The sequence below is a fragment of the Mirounga angustirostris genome, unplaced genomic scaffold (assembly GCF_029215605.1).
Source record: "Mirounga angustirostris isolate CCGP_5_RB_7025 unplaced genomic scaffold, mMirAng1.0.hap1 SCAF_1, whole genome shotgun sequence".
Lineage (NCBI taxonomy): Eukaryota > Metazoa > Chordata > Mammalia > Carnivora > Phocidae > Mirounga > Mirounga angustirostris.
In genome coordinates this window covers 44714973-44735737 of record NW_026991709.1, presented here as the reverse complement: position 1 = coordinate 44735737, position 20765 = coordinate 44714973, and the positions used below count along the sequence as shown (strand labels likewise).

General features: G+C 37.4%; 1 protein-coding gene across 1 annotated transcript in view; it reads right to left on the bottom strand.

Moving 5' to 3' along the window:
• The window catches only part of EPHA6 (EPH receptor A6), an 833569-nt gene that overhangs the window by 228483 nt on the left and 584321 nt on the right, over positions 1-20765 (bottom strand). The window contains exons 8-10 of the mRNA XM_064580423.1: positions 7800-7908; positions 4655-4728; positions 1611-1736 (exon numbers count right to left, since the gene is read on the bottom strand). Of these exons, the coding sequence (XP_064436493.1) occupies positions 1611-1736; positions 4655-4728; positions 7800-7908 (309 nt within the window). The remainder of the gene's footprint in view (positions 1-1610; positions 1737-4654; positions 4729-7799; positions 7909-20765) is intronic.

Genomic DNA, 20765 nt, shown 5'->3' with positions numbered 1-20765 from the left:
TCTGAATAACTTTTAACAAGAGACTACATTTTCATTTTGTTTTTATGTTCAGTTAGCCAGCATATAGTACCTCATAAGTTTTTGATATAGTGTTCAATGATTCATTGGTTGCGTATAACACCCACTGCTCATCCCAACACGTGCCCTCCTTAATACCCATCACCGGGTGATGGGTACATTTTCAGTTTGCATTGTACCCTGCAGACTTTGCAGCTGGTCCTCTGGTGAAGAAGGGCTTTGGAAATAGACAAAGGATAATCAGCTGCTTTCTTTTGCCTTTGCAAAGACATGAACCTGGCTGGAATGGCCATGCTTTTGTATGTTCTGTTCTCTCCAAAGGATTACACAGATATCCAGTATCTAGGGGAGACCAATTCCCCTGTTCAGGATCCAGTCTCCCTTCTCAACTTACACTTTTTCCCTCCCCTTCTTAGCTGCATGCATGGCTGCCCAGTCAGAGATTATATATCAAACTCTCTCTCTGGGTGCCCAGGTAATTGCATTTGGACCATTGAGATGTGAATAGACATGTTTGTAATTTCCATGTTATTGCCTTCAAGGCAAAGCCCCCCCCCCCCCCCCAAAAAAGACTGAACTCTTTCCTTCTCACAGGCTGGAAGGCTTTGACCATTCAGAGGAGGATGACACACTAAGGGAAGGCAGAGCAAAGAGTAAAAGGAACTTGGGTCCTTTCAAGACCTCCTGAATAACAGCTCCTTTGCTAACATGGACTATATACTTTAGGTCAAGGATTTGAAAGAGGAATAAATATTCTGGGGTCTCTTTGTTACATCAGCTTAGCCTCTGCCCTAAGTAACGTACAGAGTAAACCGTTGGGGGCTAATTCACAATAAATTTGTATTTATCCAGAACAGTTGAATAAAATAGTGTTCCTTTTGAACATTCTACATAGGGAAAATCACTAATTAGCATTGAAATGACATAAAACATTATACTGAAGCTAATTTTATCCTCAGTGATTTTCAGAACACTTCTGGATCTTGCAGAGCCTCAAGGTCATCAATATGAATACTAATTATAGTATATGTCTATAAATGTTGGGGTCTGAGTAAATCTATAATAACTTATGAAAAACTCCTGAAGTTGCATCTTCAAAATAAATTCCTGCATCACTCTCGTTTCATTGTAAGCTTTCTCTATACTGAAAGAAGAGTACAGGAGTTAAAAATAACATTTGCGAATTCTCTCATTGCTTAGAAAATGAATTTACGTGCTTACAATAATTAAAAAAAATAACATATATAAGAAAATTTTGCTTCTCATTTCTTAAAAATATTCAATGACTACAACTACTAAGATTTAAAATATAGTGTTGATAAACCAGTCACAAAACCATCAAGGAATCTTATCTTCAAAAGTACAGATTTTGGGGGCACCTGGGTGGCTCAGTCGTTAAGCATCTGCCTTCGGCTCAGGTCATGATCCCAGGGTCCTGGGATCGAGCCCGCGTCGGGCTCCCTGCTCTGCGGGAAGCCTGCTTCTCCCTCTCCCACTCCCCCTGCTTGTGTTCCCTCTCTCGCTGTGTCTCTCTCTGTCAAATAAATAAATAAAAATCTTAAAAAAAAAAAAAGTACAGATTTTGTGTTTACCTGCCCCAATGACTCTCTCAATGCGAATTCTTGAGGGATCAATCTCCTTTGCAAATTCATGAACTGCTAGGGATGGGTCTTCATATGTATCTGGATCTATGTAAGTTTTAATTCCTGGGAAATGTACTGCAACAAAATAAAAGATTGATTTAGTTTAAAATATTTTAGTAATTACACATCTTGTGTATGTTTAAAACAAGGATTGACATACTAAAGTAGTCATTATTGTTAATTATTTAAATTTAATTCTCTTTTCTTTTTGTCCCACTCCTCCTCACCCCCCCATTAAAGCTTTGAGTACTTAAAATCAAAAATTTATTTACCTGTTAATGTAAAATGATCTGGTGATTTAATAGAGAGTGAGCTGACAGATTCCAGAAAACATATTTATGATATCTCTGTAAAATGTTTAATCAGCTCACTTATTCACTAACAACCCATATTTCATACCTGATCTAGCTCAGGACATGGGGGAAAAAGACATAAGCCTTTCCCCCAAAACAAGAAAGCCTATTAGTGTCCTTCCTGAACCCTTCGTACTAGCACTAGGCACTGGGTTTTCCAAACTCATGCCTCAGTTCAGAAACTCTCAGGCAATAAAGAACAGATCCATGGACAATGACAATGGACAACAGCCCTTCCTGTTCTTGTGGTTGCTTTCATAGCCAGACTGCACATGGTCCTGAAAGGACCCCCTGTCTGTGCTGAAGTTAAGGGTGGGAATCTAAGGCCCAAATCTGGTCACTGGCTGTGTACCTGCTACTCTCCTTGAAAGGCGTGGAGGGCTCAAAGCCCACCAGAAGTTAGGATGATGAATAGGGATGGTAGAAAACTTGAATGTGTGATTATATATTCATTCACAACTTCTTCCAGTATCTGAAGAAGTCACAGATTGCCTGTGGACATTCCTTGGTTTGCTGGTTGGCTTCTGTTTTCCAGGTTAGATTGCTAGCTCCTGGAGGACAGATCATCTCTTACACATCTTTATATCTTTCCAAATACCTTAGGTACGGTTTTATAGGTAATAACCACACAACAAACCTTTATTAAATTTGAATTAGTAGGGATTAAAAGATCAATACAAATCCGTGGCATAGTGGATGGATGATATTTGGTTTTGTTGCTTTTGATTTTGAAAACCATACAATACCCTGAGTTAAGTGTTGGCTAGGTTTCCTTAGAAACATGCTCTTGCAAGAAAATCTCAAAAGGAAACAAAGAAAAAGTGATCAAGTGAGTTTAGAGGATGTGATGAAATGCCTGTTACTAGCAGAATTTGCTTCATGAGTTCTATGCCTGTTGCCTTCTTTCATAACTTTTTGCCTACTGTCTCCTGCTATCAGATATGCACCCATGAGAATATTAGGAGTTTCCAAAATATCGCCAGTAAAGCATTGTAGGCATACGTAGACCTGACAATGATTCTGAAATACTGTGCTTTTCTTGACTTCCCAAAGTTTAGATTGGAGGAAAAGAGATCATCAGATCATCTTTACCTCTGGTCCATATTTCTTATGATATCTTTATAACTAAATGGGAGTTGTGGTTTCAGATTGAAAAATCTAAATGCAAATCCAATGGCTACTATCAGATGATTAGTGGTGTCTAATTGGATTTAAGGTGTTAATATCACTTTTTTTTTGTAAACACAATATACGTAGTATAGGGAAAAAAACCCACTTAACTCCAATTTTAACTATCTAGTTACTTATTTAACTTACCATGGCTTTTTAAACATCGGTTTGTTATCTTTCTTTCACTTCTGTGGCTGCCTTAGGTTATTTTCACTGCTTCTTGCTGGGCCCATCTGGTTTAGTTTATGCTAAACCGCTAGTTGGAAAACAGATAATAAATACCTCAGGAGCACCTTTTTCCTGTGCATTTCAGTACTAAATGCCCTGCAGTGAACCTTGAGGTGCTCGGCATGTGTCATCGGTCCAGGTGTTTGGATCTGGTTTTCTGCCACTGTTCACAGCGTTTCCAGCTCATCCCATGGCTGGTAGTGGCTGTCTGAACTTTCTGCCCTCTGCCAGTGCGGTGAGCCTCAAATGTATTGTTAAAAAAAGGAGCAACTAGGGAGACCTTGCTTAAAATGCATATGTCTTGGCCCTACCATGGACTTTCTGGTCAGAACTTTGGTGAGTGAGGATGGAATATTCTAATGCAGATAGTCCGTAGACCACTGAAGAATCTTGTGAGCCTAGAAATAGCCCTAAACCATCCCTCTAGTTTATAACATCCTCACTTCAATCCTTTCTGCCCCCTTCAGAGAATGTTATAGATTGAAAGTCCCTTATTCCTTTTGCTCAATCTGAAGTAAAGATGAGTTTATAGAGTTAAATAACGTGCCTCACACATTATCTCTACACTGCGGTTAATCAGAGAACTCCCCTTTCTTGTTAATTCAGAGTCTCACAACAGAGAAACTGTCTTGACAAAGTAGTCTGCCATTTGGAGGTGGAGGTGGAAGTGGAGGTGGAGGTGGGTGTTGGGGAAGAAAGGGTGGCGATTATCAAAGCAACTGTAGTGGTAATTATAGCTTACTTGGGAAGAGATTCTACAAATTAATATAACCTTGTAGTCAGCTCAAGGATTTCATACATATTCTAAAAGTTAAAGAGCTGATTTTCTTTTTTAGTGTTAATGAATTGTAAATTGATTTGTTATATGTTTAAATGACAGTCCCTACAAGAAGGAATAAAAATTCCTTAATATTTCTTTGGCTAATGCTCTACTAAATAAAGCCAACTCACATTCAGGAGCCACTGTGAATGGTAAATAACTAGAAACAAGCAGTCATCTTGTATTTTTAGCGTATTCAGTCTTCATGTTTTCCAGCAAGCAGAATTAGTGAAAAAGTACTTTCATTTAATGAGAAGCAGGTGCAATTTCAACAAACAAACCTGGAAACCAGATGAAAACTCTTAATGCTGAAAGGTTGGAAGTACACTTTTTCAGTTTTTTTCAACTCAGTGGATGCAAGTTTAAAATGAATTCTTGAGGGCTGGAACAATGTAAAGCAATGGAAGAGTCACGGTACTTACAATGCCCATTCTGCTGTAAGTGGTTTCTTCTCTTCTCTTCTGACTTCATTTTGGCCTTTATGTACCATTGGCACCTTTCAAAAGGGTAAATAGAATCTTATTTTTAGAACTGAATGAGAATCAAAACCAACTAAAATACCTATCACCCATAGGCAAAGTTCTTAACATAAAGGCCATGTTTTAAGAAAATCCTTATATAACATGTGAAAATTTTACTCCATACAAGGTTTTTTGTATACAACAAAATTAACCCTAGATAAGAATAAAATACTCTCAAGTGGACTGATTGATTCAAATGATAGGAATCTTAGTGAATATTCTATAATCAGAAATAACCGTCATGTCCTTCCTTATATAACTTCTAATAGCTGTGAGTTGGTAAAAGGCATTAAAACTCAAAATGAGAACATGTTTTTGAGTCAAAAATTTCAGGCATTTAGACAACTGTCTTCTAGTTTCATTGCTAAAGAGCATGATTTCTTTTTTAATGTCAGAAATTTGGTAGAGGTATGTTCTGTTCTCTCTTGGGATGATGGTGCTCTAAGAAAGAGGAGATGCTTATCTTGCATGACTTCTTCAACGTGAATAAATTCATCAGCATCCATATGATTTGACAGTTCATCAAATTTCTAATTCCAAATGGTTAAACAGTATACATCTGTGGTATACAATCCAATCTTTCAATGTGAACTTATCCTCAAATCCTATGGAAAATTGAGTATTTATTCAGAAATGTCTTACAGTTTTTATAGAATAATTTCCAAAGAATACTCCCCTTTCAAACTGCTTAAGGGATACTTCAAAATTTATTTTTTTATCCTGTATAATTGAAATTGTATTCTCCAGGATATAGAATATTAATTTCTAATGTCATATAAATTAGCAAACATGGAAAGTAAAAGCTGAAAATAATTTAGTACAAATTTTTCTTTATCATTGAATTATTTTTTTAAGTGGTATTAAATTCTGCTTCAGAAATCCCAAATAAAGATAACATTTGAGCACATCTCTGAAGTTATGAGGGCAAGCTGATTTAGCCTAAAGGCTAGAGGTTTATTTTTTTAACCTAATTGTCATTGTGACTTTCCATGCACCAAGATTGTATTTAATCCCTCTTCTTGCAAGACAATCCTAGATAGGATCAGAAGAACTCTAACCTGTTATTTTTGTCTTTTTGTTTTGTTTTGTTTTGCAAACTAGCTTAGACCTCCACCAGGATACACAGGGTTTTGTTTGGTTGTTTCTGTTGTTGTTGTTGTTGTTAGAACCAGTTCTCCTCTGCTAGTGATTAAGGATTTTGTAGGTCATGTTTGGTATTTGTAGGGTGTTTTATTGAATATTTTGTTTTCAACCAAATGGTTAGTTGGTTTAGAGAATCCAAAATCTGTTTTCCTGCCCACTATAAAAGATGGTTGTACCAAAGCTGTGATGATGGCAAGAACTGTCAGAGGTTAGCATGAGGTATAAAGGGAGAGAGAAATAGGAGAGTGCTGGGCAATGGTATCTGGTGGTGGCACCAGGACATGCCCAAACTAGTCCTTTCTAGTAGGATTAATTTATCAGTATTCCCCGTATTCTTCCATTAGATATTTTTCTTTTTTCTTATTACTATAGCTATGACTTTTCTATCAGCTAATTAGCCTCCCAACACAGGAGACTCTGAGATACTCTCTATTTATTACAAGAGCAGTACTAGGTCTATTAATACCAAAAAATTTTAAGTACACACGGGTAAATGTGTCCCTTTTACAATTAATTTCATAAAGAAGTCACCATTTCAACTCAACCACATTACGATATTCATGTGTTTCTCTGTTCCTTGATAAGTTCTGTAAAAGTGGGTTTGTTACAACTACATCTGACACCTTCAACAGGTGGCAGTTACAGTCAGGCAGGGACCCACCTTTGACAAGTGCCTTCTAAGTACTTGTGAATTTATTGATCTGTACCTTTAGCCTGCTCTAAAATTGTAGACAATAATTTTCCATGCATGCATATCCTCTATAACTTTAAAATTAATTTTAATAAAATATTAATATGTAAGTCAAGTTTTAAAATGAACAAAACAGAGGGTGTTTATAGTTCACTGAACTATTGCCCCTGAAGGTAGCTCTTTGTTATTTCTGCTCATTATCAAATATCAACATTTTCCAGTTGAGATGGCATACTCTGGCTGGTGTCATCATGGATGCATAGTTTTTGGCTGGCATTTAATTGCTCTTTTAAATCATGACATTGGTTTTTTGCAGTATATGTGTTTTTCAGATTATCAAGAAAACTCTTGAGGTATTCTTTTGTGCCCCTACTGATAATCTAGAAGGAATTATTTTTCCCCTTGTAGGAATAAAAATATGATCTAATATATTGACAATATCTGACAAAGAGTCGAGGCCTAATATCAAGGCTTACATAAGAAATACTACTTGTTCTTTTATGTGATTTCATACATATTACCTTTACTCACATCTCTGTATTGTCAGTACCTGGCACATGGTAACAAACCAATATATCTAAAAATCAATAAATGGTTTTAATTCACTGTTATACCATATGTACAAAAATAGAAATATAAGTTTTAGATGGGTGAAGCAATTTGACCAGCTAGTCAGGATTCCAATCTAGGTCTTTTGCTATGTTAAATTTATTGTTACTCTGAATTTTCATCCTTATTACACTAAAGTGGAGAAATACCGGGTTTATAAAACCAATTAATATAATTCTAATATAGATCCATTCACTATTTAATGAATAAATATAATACATTCTATAATACTAAGTTTATAAAGAGCTTTTATATAAATTCTCTGTTGAATTATTTTTTTCCCTAGGAAAAATCCCTTTCATGGGATAATTTGAATGTAACAAAGGAAAAACTCAGAAGTAATTTATCGAGTAAGAATTTATCATTCATAGCTTTCAAAGTGTTTTTATCAAGTCCCTAGTCGCTTTCAGGTTCAGAAGCCTATTGATACAGAGAACTAGCCAGGTGGTTCTGTTATCATACAAATTTCAGTCAGAGCAGAATCTGTCCTGATCCCTTTTTCTCTCAAACATGGTTTGTTAAGTTGAAAAGCATGTGAATACAAAGTATATAAGAGAATGGTTATTCACAAGTCTTGGTAATAATCTGGTATGCTGTAGTTACCTCCCAGTGATTAAGAAGAACAAAGTAAGAATGACGAGGAGAGTAAATCCCCCAACAGCCGCGGTGGCTATCACGAGAATCTGTCCCTGTTCGGCCGCCATGTCAGAAGCTGAAACACAAATACAATATTAAAATTTCCCTGGGTGACATTTCACTACCAAAACTATTTTACAACTTAGTATGTGCTTGAAAATATGGTAATGGGCACCAAAAATCCCTACCGTATTTGCCTTTATCTGGCACACAGGATGCAAACGTAAAATAAGGGCTGAAGTTTGAGGTCATAACCTGCAACATCACCCTTTATTCTTTTTCACAAAAATACCAATAGAGTAGATGGATTCTTAGTATCCCACATTCTAGGATTAAGTATTTGTTGCAAATTTAAATCAGCAGATGGACTTAAAGGATTTTGTTTATATAATTGCTAACTTATTTCCTTAAACACTTTAATTAAACAACAGACTAGGCTTTACCCACTGTTTTGGTGTCTATTTCCACAAAGTGGAAAGACTACTGCATAATTCGCTGAAGAATGAGCTTTTTTATATTTCATGGAGCGTAATTCAAATACTAAAGTTAAGAATTCGCACTCTACAGCACAAGGGTGTACATAGTAAGTTCTTAGATGTCTAGCAGTAATTTAAAAAATTACATTTGAAATCTTCCTTTTTTCGAAGATAAGACTAGATAACATATGGTAACAACATATTATTTCTCTCACTGACAAAACTGTATCTAAAACTGTATTGGATACATGTTTCACTACTTCCCAGGAATCTTTGAAAATATATTAGTTCAATTAATTCATTAGCACTTCTTATTTTGTGTATTATTGAAGTTTTAATCAGATATGTTTTTTATTGAATGGGATATGAACAATTGCTTAGGAACAGAGGCAAGAAAACTGAAGCCCAGAGAGGGTACAGAACTTGCCCAACCTCACATACAACAATCATCAGAATTCAATCTTCAGATTTATGTTTCATTTCTCCTTAGGTTATACCTTTAAGTAATAATTCAGTTAATTATCAGTATTCTAAAATATTGAGTCAATCAGTCCCTAAAAATACTTTAACTAGAATAAAGCTTGATTTTTATTTTGAGTACTATAAAAATTTATTTATTTATTTTAAAGATTTATTTATTTATTTTGAGAGAGCAAGAATGAGAGAGAGAGAGAGAGCGAGAACATGAGTGGGGGAGGGTCAGAGGGAGAAGCAGACTCCCCGCCGAGCAGGGAGCCCGATGCGGGACTCGATCCAGGGACTCCGGGATCATGACCTGAGCCGAAGGCAGTCGCTTAACCAACTGAGCCACCCAGGCGCCCACTATAAAAATTTATTAATCAAATTATTCATATACAGAAAACTGAACCAAAGAAAGAATATAACTGAAAAACATTTAATACTCTAACATAATAATTTATTAAACTTGGGTGCTTTAAGACATTCACAGAAGTAGGTCTTTTTCTGGGAATGAAGTATGCAGTATATTATGTGCAAATTTATATGCAGAGTAATAAACTTCTTCAATAAAAATGACCTATCTACTAGAAAATATCTGAACATTAAAAGCTATTGTTGAGTAAGAAACCAATCACAGCATTTAAGAGGCTTTTTGAGAAATCTAACTGTAAATAAAATAAAAAATCATTTATGTTCAGTTGTCAGTAAAAAGTTTATTAAACCTTGGAATTAGATTTTACTCACTATGATTTAATTAAGATATATTCAGGCATCTATTTCTTTTAGCTCATAACCTGTGCAGATACAAGTTAAAGAGTTGCATCTTATCCAATAAATAATGTGCTGAAGATTTTTTACTAGGTCCTCAATGAATTTCCTAATCTGCAATAGCATTGATATTGCAAAAATTAATGTGTGCTCTAAAATGTCACATTTTCACACTGAAAATCATTGAATAACAAATTATAAGGAATAGATGTTACAGAAAACAACATTAACTTTTTGAAGATAAAGAAGATGGCATTTAAAAAGAAAACATTGACTTAGCAAAACTGCTGTATTTGTAAAATATATAATAGAGTTCAAGAGTTTTTTTTTTTTTTTTTTTAAGATTTTATTTATTTATTTGACAGAGAGAGACACAGCGAGAGAGGGAACACAGGCAGGGGGAGTGGGAGAGGAAGAAGCAGGCTTCCCGCCCAGCAGGGAGCCCGATGCAGGGCTCGATCCCAGGACTCCGGGATCATGACCTGAGCCGAAGACAGACGCTTAACGACTGAGCCACCCAGGCGCCTCAATAAATAAAATCTTTTTTTTTTTAAGATTTTATTTATTTATTTGACAGAGAGAGACACAGCGAGAGAGGGAACACAAGCAGGGGGAGTGGGAGAGGGAGAAGCAGGCTCCCCACTGAGCAGGGAGCCCGACACGGGGCTCGATCCCAGGACCCTGGGATCATGACCTGAGCCGAAGGCAGACGCTTAACGACTGAGCCACCCAGGCGCCCCTATAGTTCAAGAGTTTTAAAACTGGAGCCTATATTTTCACAATAAACAGATAGCAAATAATTTATTGGGACCATATATTCAAAGTTCAGATGGAGGAGAAGATTATGTAATTGGGTCTTTTGAATGGAGACATACATACAAATGGAAAAAAAATACACTTAATGCTTCCCTAATTTAGGTATTTTTATGAAATTATATTTCATGTGCAACACGCAGAGAAAGTTTGGCAAGCTTTTCCATAATACTGCGATATCCATAAAGGCTACAAATTTTGCGAAGAACAAGATTTGTTGTACGAAAATAAGAGGGACACTCATGATCTGTGCTGCTGTTCTTGGTCCTTAATGGGGATAATTTCTGCCTTCTTATCATATTAGTGTTGGCCAATTACAAGCGCTGACTATCTCAGGATGAAGGCTATAATCCTTAACTTTGTTCACAAGGCTCTCTACAAATGGCTCCAATTATGTATCTCCACATTAATACCTCATCATTCCCTAACTATGCTGAATTTCGTCCAGTTGCTTGAAAGAGAGTGCCACACTCTCTTTCATGGTCAACTCCTAGTCACTCCTCCTACATGAACATCGCATCGTTTGGGAAGCTTTTCTCTGACTGTCTAGATTTGATTAGGTCCCCAGACTCATGTTCCCACAGACCCCTGTATACTACCTCTACCAATACCTTTGTAACAGTCCTTACACTTGCAATTATTTGTTCATTGTCTTTCCCATGAACTGTAAATCCAGGAGGGCAGTCTTTTTTTTTTTTTTTTTTTTTTTAAGATTTTTATCTATTTGCGAGAGAGAATGAGAGACAGAGAGCACGAGAGGGAGGAGGGTCAGAGGGAGAAGCAGACCCCCCGCTGAGCAGGGAGCCCGATGCGGGACTCGATCCCGGGACTCCAGGATCATGACCTGAGCCGAAGGCAGTCGCTTAACCAACTGAGCCACCCAGGCGCCCCAACATGACAGGAGTTCTTAAGAGAGTAGCACAGAAAAGCCTTGAGAGGGGACCTCCTGAGGCTGGACTAGGGAGATCTCACTAAAGTTTTCGTCTTTTTTTTTTTTTTTTTTAAAGATTTTATTTATTATTTGAGAGAGAGAGAATGATAGAGAGCACATGAGAGTGGAGAGGGTCAGAGGGAGAAGCAGACTCCCCGCCAAGCAGGGAGCCTGATGTGGGACTCGATCCCGGGACTCCAGGATCATGACCTGAGCCAAAGGCAGTCGCTCAACCAACTGAGCCACCCAGGCGCCCCCAGTCTTTTTTGTTCGTCACTGAATCTCCAGTGTTTATCTCAGTGCCTATCAGGTAATAGGTGCTCAATAAACAGAAAAAGAGAAAGAGAGAGAGAGAGAAAGAGAGAGAATTTGTAGGTGCAAGTATGTTAAGGATATCAGTCATCCTGTGTTAGCTTCGTGGACCCAAATCCAATGACAAGGAAACAAAAGAGAAGACAAAGAAGAGAAGTTCATGTGAAGACAGAGGCAGAGACTGTGGAGTTAAGCAGCCACAAGGCAAGGAATGCCTGGAGCCACTGGGACCTAGAAGAGGCAAGGAAGGATTCTCTCCTAGAGCCTTAGGAGGGGGTAAGCTTCCGACCTCCATAACTGTGAGAGAATAGATTTCTGTTGTGTGTGTCATTATGAGAGCAGCTCTAGGAAACTAATACAATATTCCGCCTATAAGGCCTGATACATAGTAGTAGCTCAATAAATATTTGAGGGAATGGACTGAATGATGGTTTGCATTGGGTGATTCCGTTTAAAAAAAAAGTTAGATTAACCTAGGGTAATCCATATCCTCACCTTCCACTTGAGACATGTAAAGATTTACCCTGAAGGTAGCTATATATATGTGAAGTAAGTCTACCCAACATAATTTTAACCAGAAGAATCCAATTATTCTGTATGCTTGGAGATAATACTTCCCAGAAGGCAGGAGCTGCTAGGAAGCACAGACTTCTACATTTACAAATTAAGTTGATTAAGCTTAGAAATGTGAATCTAAGGTTAAGAATGCATCAGTTCATTCAACAAACGTTTATTGAGCACCTATTACATGGTAGGCACTGAGATAAACACTGGAGATTCAGTGATGAACAAAAAAGACTGCCCTCCTGGATTTACAGTTCATGGGAAAGACAATGAACAAATAATTACAAGTGTAAGGACTGTTACAAAAGGGATACATAGGGGTTGCTCTGGAAAAAGAATAAGCAGACACTAGCAATGGGTCAGCACATATTGTGTGTGTTATATTCATTATCAACAATGTTTGGACAGAACAGACCCAGGACATCCCTTCTTCCAGCCTCGGGCCACCCTCCAAACTCTTTCCCAGTCACATCCTTTGGAATCATTATCTCAGCCATCATCTGCCTCTGGGACCAGCCAACACCGGTTTTTGAGCTTATTTCCTTCTTGCTGAGCAACTCAGAATTATTCCACTGAGGGGGAGGCTGCTGCCAACCGCCTGGTCAACATGTGTCTGCAGGCCTCCTCCTGCACCTACCTCTCTTTGGGCTTCTATTTCCACCTTGATAAAGTGGCTCTGGAGCGCGTGGGCCCCTTCTGTGAGGTGTTTTAGGAGAAGCGGGAGGGCGCTGAGGGGCTCTTGAAGATGCAAAACCAGCAGGGATGGTCGCACCCTCTTCCAGGACGTGCAGAAACCATCCCAAGATGAGTGGGTTAAAACCCTGGATGCCATAGAAGCCGCCATGGTCTGGGAAGAAGCTGAGCCAGGCTGTTTGGGATCTGTGTGCCCTGGGTTCTGCCTCGCAGACTCCCCTGTCTTTGTGACTTCCTGTAGAACCACTTCCTGAATGAGGAGGTGAAACTCATCCAGAAGATGGCAACCACCTGACTAACCTTCACAGGCTGGGCTGGGCAAGTATCTCTTATAAAAGGCTCATGTGCAGCTGGGAGCCTCTGGAGCCCAGGGGCTCTGATGTCAGGGCTTCTGCCTGATCCTCCCCCTGCAGCAACTATGCAGCATTTTAACCACGCTGGAGCCTTGGCCCAAGTGAAAACAATAAAACTTTTTGTGGGGGGAAAAAGAATTAAAAACATTAAAATAAAATCAAATCTCTGTGTTAGTGGACCTGCACAGTTCAAACCTGTGTTGTTCAAGGATCAACTACATATGTTAAGAGAAGGAGGAGGAAGATGAGGAGGAAAAAAAGGAGAAAGAGGAGGACTTGTTTCTTGGTTAGAGGCCTCAAGGTCCTGATTAATTTAAGTAGACACTTAGACAAAGAAACCATAAAATCATCTACCAAATAGATTCCAGAAAAATACAGTATAGCTACAAATTCCCCTGTCATGTGTGAAAACTTGTCTGTTAGCACCATTGAGTCATTTTTCAATCCTAACAAGGTTATTTCTAATTAGTTTTATAGGAGAAGATGTATATCATTTACTTAAGTAACACCCTAGAGAGAAAACCTTCTTTTTAAATTCTCAAAAAGAAGCAATGACATCTAGGTAAGAAATGAAATTTATTTGTGACTAGTTGATTGGAAATGTCCCTTCACTTAATGGAATGAGGTTGTAGTCTTGGAAAAATACAAGTATATTAAAATCATTATTTCATTGGATGGTTTGGAAAGAGGCACACTTCCTTAAGAGGAAGCAATTATCCAAAAAGAGATGCAAAATTGTTCCTGAACAAGAGCTTAGTACCTAGCCAATGCTTGGCATAAATCAGGATGCCATTATAACTGAGATTTACTTTGGTTGTTTCTATTTAAAGAGAAAAAAAAAGTGAGGTTCTTTACTTGGAATCCAAATACTTCTAAAAAATAGATTTAAAAAAAATAAATTTCATGTCTTTAGGAAAGTATGAGAGAAAAGCAATTTGGCTATTTTTAACCAAAGAATTTTCTTCTACTGAGACATGATTTTGTCTCTCTGTAATCAAGATTATTCTAGTTTATATTTACATTTCAAAGTAAAATCTGTTATTTGTATGCTGTGTCATTTTCTGTGGAATAGCTTTTAAAGTTAACTCTTTTCTGTTATGAACATCTTTTTAGAGTTATTGAAGACAGCAGTTACATGATTTTTTTTTTTTTTGAGTAAAGTTTTCTCAAAATGCTGCCCAGAGAAATAAATGGTGGTATATATTGTTTCATATTTACATGTTTTATTTATGACTCCCAATTCTTGATGAAATGTCAAAATTTCAAATGATATTATCTCATCATTTCACCAAAATGATTTTTTAAAGCACAGCAGAAATCTCAACAATATAATGGATTGACAGTATCCAGTAAATTAATCTTAAGGTTTATTGACAGACCATGCAGGAAATCCTTAGCATTTCTTTTTTTTTTTCAGGAAAAAAAAATTCCCCTCTTAGGTCATATACTATAATCAGGATTAGTTTAACCTTATGAAATGAGGTACATATATAAAGATTTAGCAATATATAATGGAGACTAATCTGTAAAACCTCAACACTATGGTTATATAGACATATGAGTATGACATATGAATGAAAGCTGAGGATGTATTTCTCCCAGATAAACATAATCTTGTGATTCGGTAGATGATGCTGTTGTTCTCTTGGCTACCTGGACTTGAAATGTGCAGTCATCTTTGATTCTACCTTTCCCTATAACTTCATGTCCAGAATCAAATCTTTATTGTGTCTTACATTATCTTGTGTTTATTACGACTAGCACAGCCTCATTTCAGGCTTCAGTCTCACACGATTAGGCTACGTTTATGTTTTTCTATTCAATTGGCTTTCTGCAGTATTTCTTCCCAGTCCATATTACATTATGTGGCCACATGGTTATTCTTCAAAATAATATTTAAAAATATTCAGAGGCTTCCCCAGTGCCTAGAGGGTAAAATCATCCCACCTCAGCGGGGACGCCATTCTTAGAGATGTACAGCCCTAAAACCTTGGACTCAGCCCTCCCACAATTCTTTCCTTTGCCTTCAGGTTGATCATCAATTCTGTCATTCCTACATTTTAAGTATTTCTTAGATTGATCCCCACTCTCTCCTGTTCCTGTAGCTATTCAGATACTCATCACGTGTCTTTAAATTCAGCAAGATGCCAACTTCATCTATGTGGGATGCAGTGGAACAATAACAAGATGGACAAAAAGAGCCTCTGAAGAGACATTTGATAGATATTCACATAGTAAAGAATGCATAGTTTACTCCATACAACAGCTTTGATGCCTCACACTCTTAGTTCAGATGTGTTTATTGATTTCCAAGTTTACAAAGCAGTAGAGTAACAGTAAATGAAGTAAACGGCAGCCACAGGTGAGATATCTAAAGAGAAGGAATGGAATGGAAGTGCACGCTGCTAGGCTGACCACCAGAAGAACTAGGAAAACTGAAAATCTTGTGTAAGATTCCAAAATATACACTACTCAGGAGTCAGGAATTTAAGATAAAACATCCCTGTAAAATTCAGGGAGCACAGAAGGACTCACTATATTATAACTCAAAACATTAACATGATCATACAAGGTCAATTACAAAAGGCTGACTTATGTCCAATATATTTTATTTAAAAGGGCAAGAGTCTGTGGATGCATGATTAGAAAAATATGTTTCTGCAAAATATTTATAAATAATAATGATATTACTTTTAAGGCCAAACTTTTGTCTGAAAACTTCAACTGTCCAAAAAGATTCAATTTCTGAGGATTTCAGGGGTTTTGGCTCATTTTAACTATACTATAAGCTTCTTTTTTTTTTTTTAAAGATTTTATTTATTCATTTGAGAGAGAATGAGATAGAGAGAGCATGAGAGGGGGGGAGGGTCAGAGGGAGAAGCAGACTCCCCGCTGAGCAGGGAGCCTGATGTGGGACTCGATCCCGGGACTCCAGGATCATGACCTGAGCCGAAGGCAGTCGCTTAACCAACTGAGCCACCCAGGAGCCCCGACTATACTATAAGCTTCTTGAGGGCAGAAATAATATCTTTCAACTTTCTATATCACATGGGATTAGTAGAGTGCCTTACACAACCTAGGAAATAATAAACATTCAGGAAGAAGTGATAAAGAACACATTCGAGATATAAGGATTAAATAAATGTCCCTGGCTAAAGAAGAGTTTTCATATATGATGTATTTGGTAATACTCCTGCCTAAAAATGTTCTAGTTATACAAATGACTCCTTATACATTTGTATTTTGGTATTTAATATGTTCAGAAATAAATTAATAGAAAATAGTGTGAGTTAAGATTTTTTTATTCAAATACCCTTGCTTAGGCTTTGAATGAAGTAAATATTTAGAGGAAGAGTATTGGCAATGGTATTATATTAGCATCTTTCTTTTACTTTCATTCAATATTTGATGCCATTTGCCAAAAGGAAAAATACTTCTAAGATGAGAGAGAGAGAGAGAGAGAGAGAGAGGCAGAAGCAAGAGCTTCTCTGTTCCACTCAAGGAAACCAGCTACTAAATTCTCAGCTTGATGGAAAAAAAGGCTCCTAGATCATATCTATTGAAGTAGGGACCCTTAGCTGGGATTATACTTTTTCAGAAAGTGATTTCACTGCTGTGCTTTGCTCCTCTGGTCTGCCAGTTCTCCAGAAACAATGCAATTCAGTACATCACACTGTGGCTACATTGGGACAGATTTCAAGATTCACTCTTCTTGATGACCTTAATATACTTGTCAGATAAAAATGCCAAATGACACAGGGGTAATTGGAAAATGTGAGTTTGGTACATCTTGATGGACAGGCAGAAGCAGAGGCAGCTAGTGCAGCATGATGAAACACATTTTGTTTTGTTTTAAAGATTCTTGTGTGCATTAATAAACGGTCAGGATGCCTTGACAGGCAGGCATCATGTGACAATGAACAAAGAAAAGTGACTGAGGCATTTAAACACCTGGAAGTACTGTTAACATTTTAAATGTCAAGGATTTAATTTGTAATTGTCTATATTTCATATTGTTACTTGCAGTTGAGATAGGTCTTTGATAACATGTTTTGCAATTGAAATACTTATGCCTTTATACATGCATATTTCATCTTTTTTTTTTTTAAGATCCAATGTAGAATAGAATTTCCTTACAAATCTCACAAATTCCCTGGAACCAATGATGTTCAATTTCAAAAGACTATTTAACATGTACCATGATATTATAGTGAGTATTTGCCTTTGGTAGGCAGATATATGCACTTGAGGTTATAGCTTCTCTATATAACAGTGTAGCTTGAGGTAAATAGCTTTGTAATTAAATGTATAGTCATCAGAGATCACGAATTTCTTTTTTTTTTAAAGATTTTATTTATTTATTTATTTGAGAGAGAGAGAGAGAGAGAAACAGCATGAGAGGGGAGAGGGTCAGAGGGAGAAGCAGGCTCCCCGCTGAGCCAGGAGCCCGATGTGGGACTCGATCCCAGGACTCCGGGACCATGACCTGAGCTGAAGGCAGTCGCTTAACCAACTGAGCCACCCAGGCGCCCAGAGATCACGAATTTCATAAGGCTTATAAACTCAAAGGTTTATCTAGAATATGTTTTTCATAGGAAAATATGTAAAGAAAATAATCCTGATTAAAAGCACACATTAAACTGAGGGTTGTTGGAGGGAAGGTAGGTAGGGGCATGGGGTGATTGAGTGATGGGCATTAAGGAGGGCACGTGATATGATGAGTACTGTGTGTTATATGCAACTGATGAATTATTGAACTCTACATCTGAAACTAATGATGTATTATATGTTGGCTAATTGAACTTAAATTAAAAAAAACACTTAGAAAATAAATAAATAAAACAAAAGCACACATTGATTATCTTTTTTTTTTCAAAGATTTTATTTATTTATTTGACACAGAGAGAGAGAGAGAGGAATCACAAGTAGGCAGAGTGGCAGGGAGTGGCAGAGGGAGAAGCAGGCTCCCCGCCGAGCAAGGAGCCCAATGTGGGACTCGATCCCAGGACCCCGGGATCATGACCTGAGCCGAAGGCAGACGCTTAACGACTGAGCCACCCAGGTGCCCCCACATTGATTATTTAGAAAAAGTTCCAGAAAATTTCTTGAGTGAATTCTCATTCATCAAAAGTAATAAAAATATTAATCATTTAGAATGTGCTAAACACTATGATAGAGGGACTGGGGAGACAAAGAAAGCTTGATTAAGCCTGATTTCCTATCCTCATGGCAGTTTCTCTTCAGCGAGGGCGATACTCAAACCTTAAGTGTAATATAGTGAAACTGTTGCTAAAATGGAGGCATGTGTGAGGGTCCTGAGGGAAGAGTAGGAGCGTGATAATCTCGATAAAAAGAAGGGAAGGAAGGCTTAAAAAGGAGGTGATTCTTAAGCCAACTCTGAAAGGATCAGAAGAAATTTGCAAGTAACCAAAGTGATGAGTAGCTATTGGGACATTCTAAAGTGAAGAGATGACATTATATAGATATGGAGACATGAAACAGCACATCTTCTTAGAGTTTTTTTACATGCACTTTGAGGCAAAATAGGAACAAGAATAGGAAGGTGGAGAGAATGGATCTTGAAAATTTAGCAACATCAGTCAGCATGCTTATGTCTTTCTCAGGAGTGGAGTAGATGGAGATGGGAGTTTACTCAAAATTGCAATTTTTACTGGAGATATAAACTCTTGCAAATATATGGGAAGAAACTGCCAGAAGATAAATCCAACTGAGGAGAAAAAAAAAAAAGCAGAACTGAGATTGACAATGTATTGAGGCCATGTTTGGAGAGCTTGGATTTTGCCTCAATCTCACACTACACTGACTTTTTTATTACATAAGGTAATAAAGTCCCACTTTTCATCAAACCAGTGGGGTTTTTGTCACTTGAAAATGAGAGTCCTACTTAATAAAATGAAACAAAGAGGAGAAAATTTGGCTGTATTTGTCCATATGCATATCCTATAATGAGGGGAGGAAGTTAAGTGGGTCTTTATATTTCCTTATTAGCTACTAACAACTTCTTATTGTTTATTATGTTACTTGAGTTAGATGTTTTTAATTCCCATTTACTATTTAAAATTTTTTTCCTATGTTGAACACAGCCTTCTGAGTCCATTTGCCTCAATAACTGGATGGATGACATTGGAAGGGTAAAGCAAAATGGGATATGTGGGGGTGACCTTTATAAAACAACCTTTTTTTATACAAAGAATACCAAATCTTCTGCTTGGAAAAACCCCATTTTCTTTTTCTTTAATTGACTGATTGGTTAGGGGGGCAATTAGTCCTGTCTATCCTATATTTAATGGACCTCATGTATTGATTTAATAAAAACTACATGGATGTAAAAACAAACAGACCAAAAATAAAAACAAATGAACAGACATTTCTGGCAACTTTAGCTAGACAGCATGTTAAAATCAGATTGTGGAAGAATCTTCCCAATTTAAACCCAACTAATTATAAACTCATTGCCACCAAATCCGGAGCTAAACAAAGAGTTAGATCTTTACTTACCATTACTTCACAGTTAATGATAAAGCAGATTTGAGGCTACGGTCGTCTCTTACGTGGCTTCAGTGGAGGCCTTTACAGAAGCACCAAAACCAGCAACGTTGGCGGTGGAGGGCAATTTCTCTTAGCTTAATGGACCCAAGCGCAGGGCTCCAAACAATTTAGATCACTGGCATCCAACAGGGACCCGCTATTCCCTATGCCAAACTCATCTGATTACCCCCTAAAAGTGAGTAAGTTCCAAAGGAAGTTTTTGGATCATTGTTTGAAACTCTGAAAGCTGCTCTGAGTAACAGTCAACTATTTACCTCAACTTCTAGCTGATCACTGCAGTCAAGTCTGGAGAGATTCAAAGAGAGCCAACCTTGTTGTCCCACAAAACTGTGGCTCCATCAATTTTCTTTTTTTTTTTTTTTTTAGATTTTATTTATTTTTTGACAGACAGAGACGCAGTGAGAGAGGGAACACAAGCAGGGGGAGTGGGAGAGGGAGAAGCAGGCTTCCCGCTGAGCAGGGAGCCCGATGCAGGGCTCGATCCCAGGACCCTGGGATCATGACCTGAGCCGAAGGCAGACGCTTAACGACTGAGCCACCCAGGCGCCCCTCCATCAATTTTCTTAATGTTCCCTCTATTATTTATGTTATGCTTCCCCTTGAGCTATGTGTGAAGTCTCCAAGTTAAATGTTTTGTATTAGAAGCAAAAGGGTTTTAGGCACAATATTACCCTACAACTTACTGCTATTGTTTTCAAGAAACTAAGATTGTTTGCTTTGCCTGTTGATCTTTCACTAAATTTTGGCTTCATTGCCCAAGGGATCAAGTTAACTCAAAAGTGGGGCTTAGTATTGTGATTCTGAAAATGTGGAGTAAATACCCCTGAAGAAATAAACTAAAGAGGAAAAATTTCCTGACATACCCATTCACAATTTCATGTTATATAAAACAGTATTGTGTTTTATTTATTCATCTTTTACACTAATATCTTCCTAATATGATACTGATTATAGACAAACTGGGCATGTGTCATCTTGTTAGAAAGATATGCCT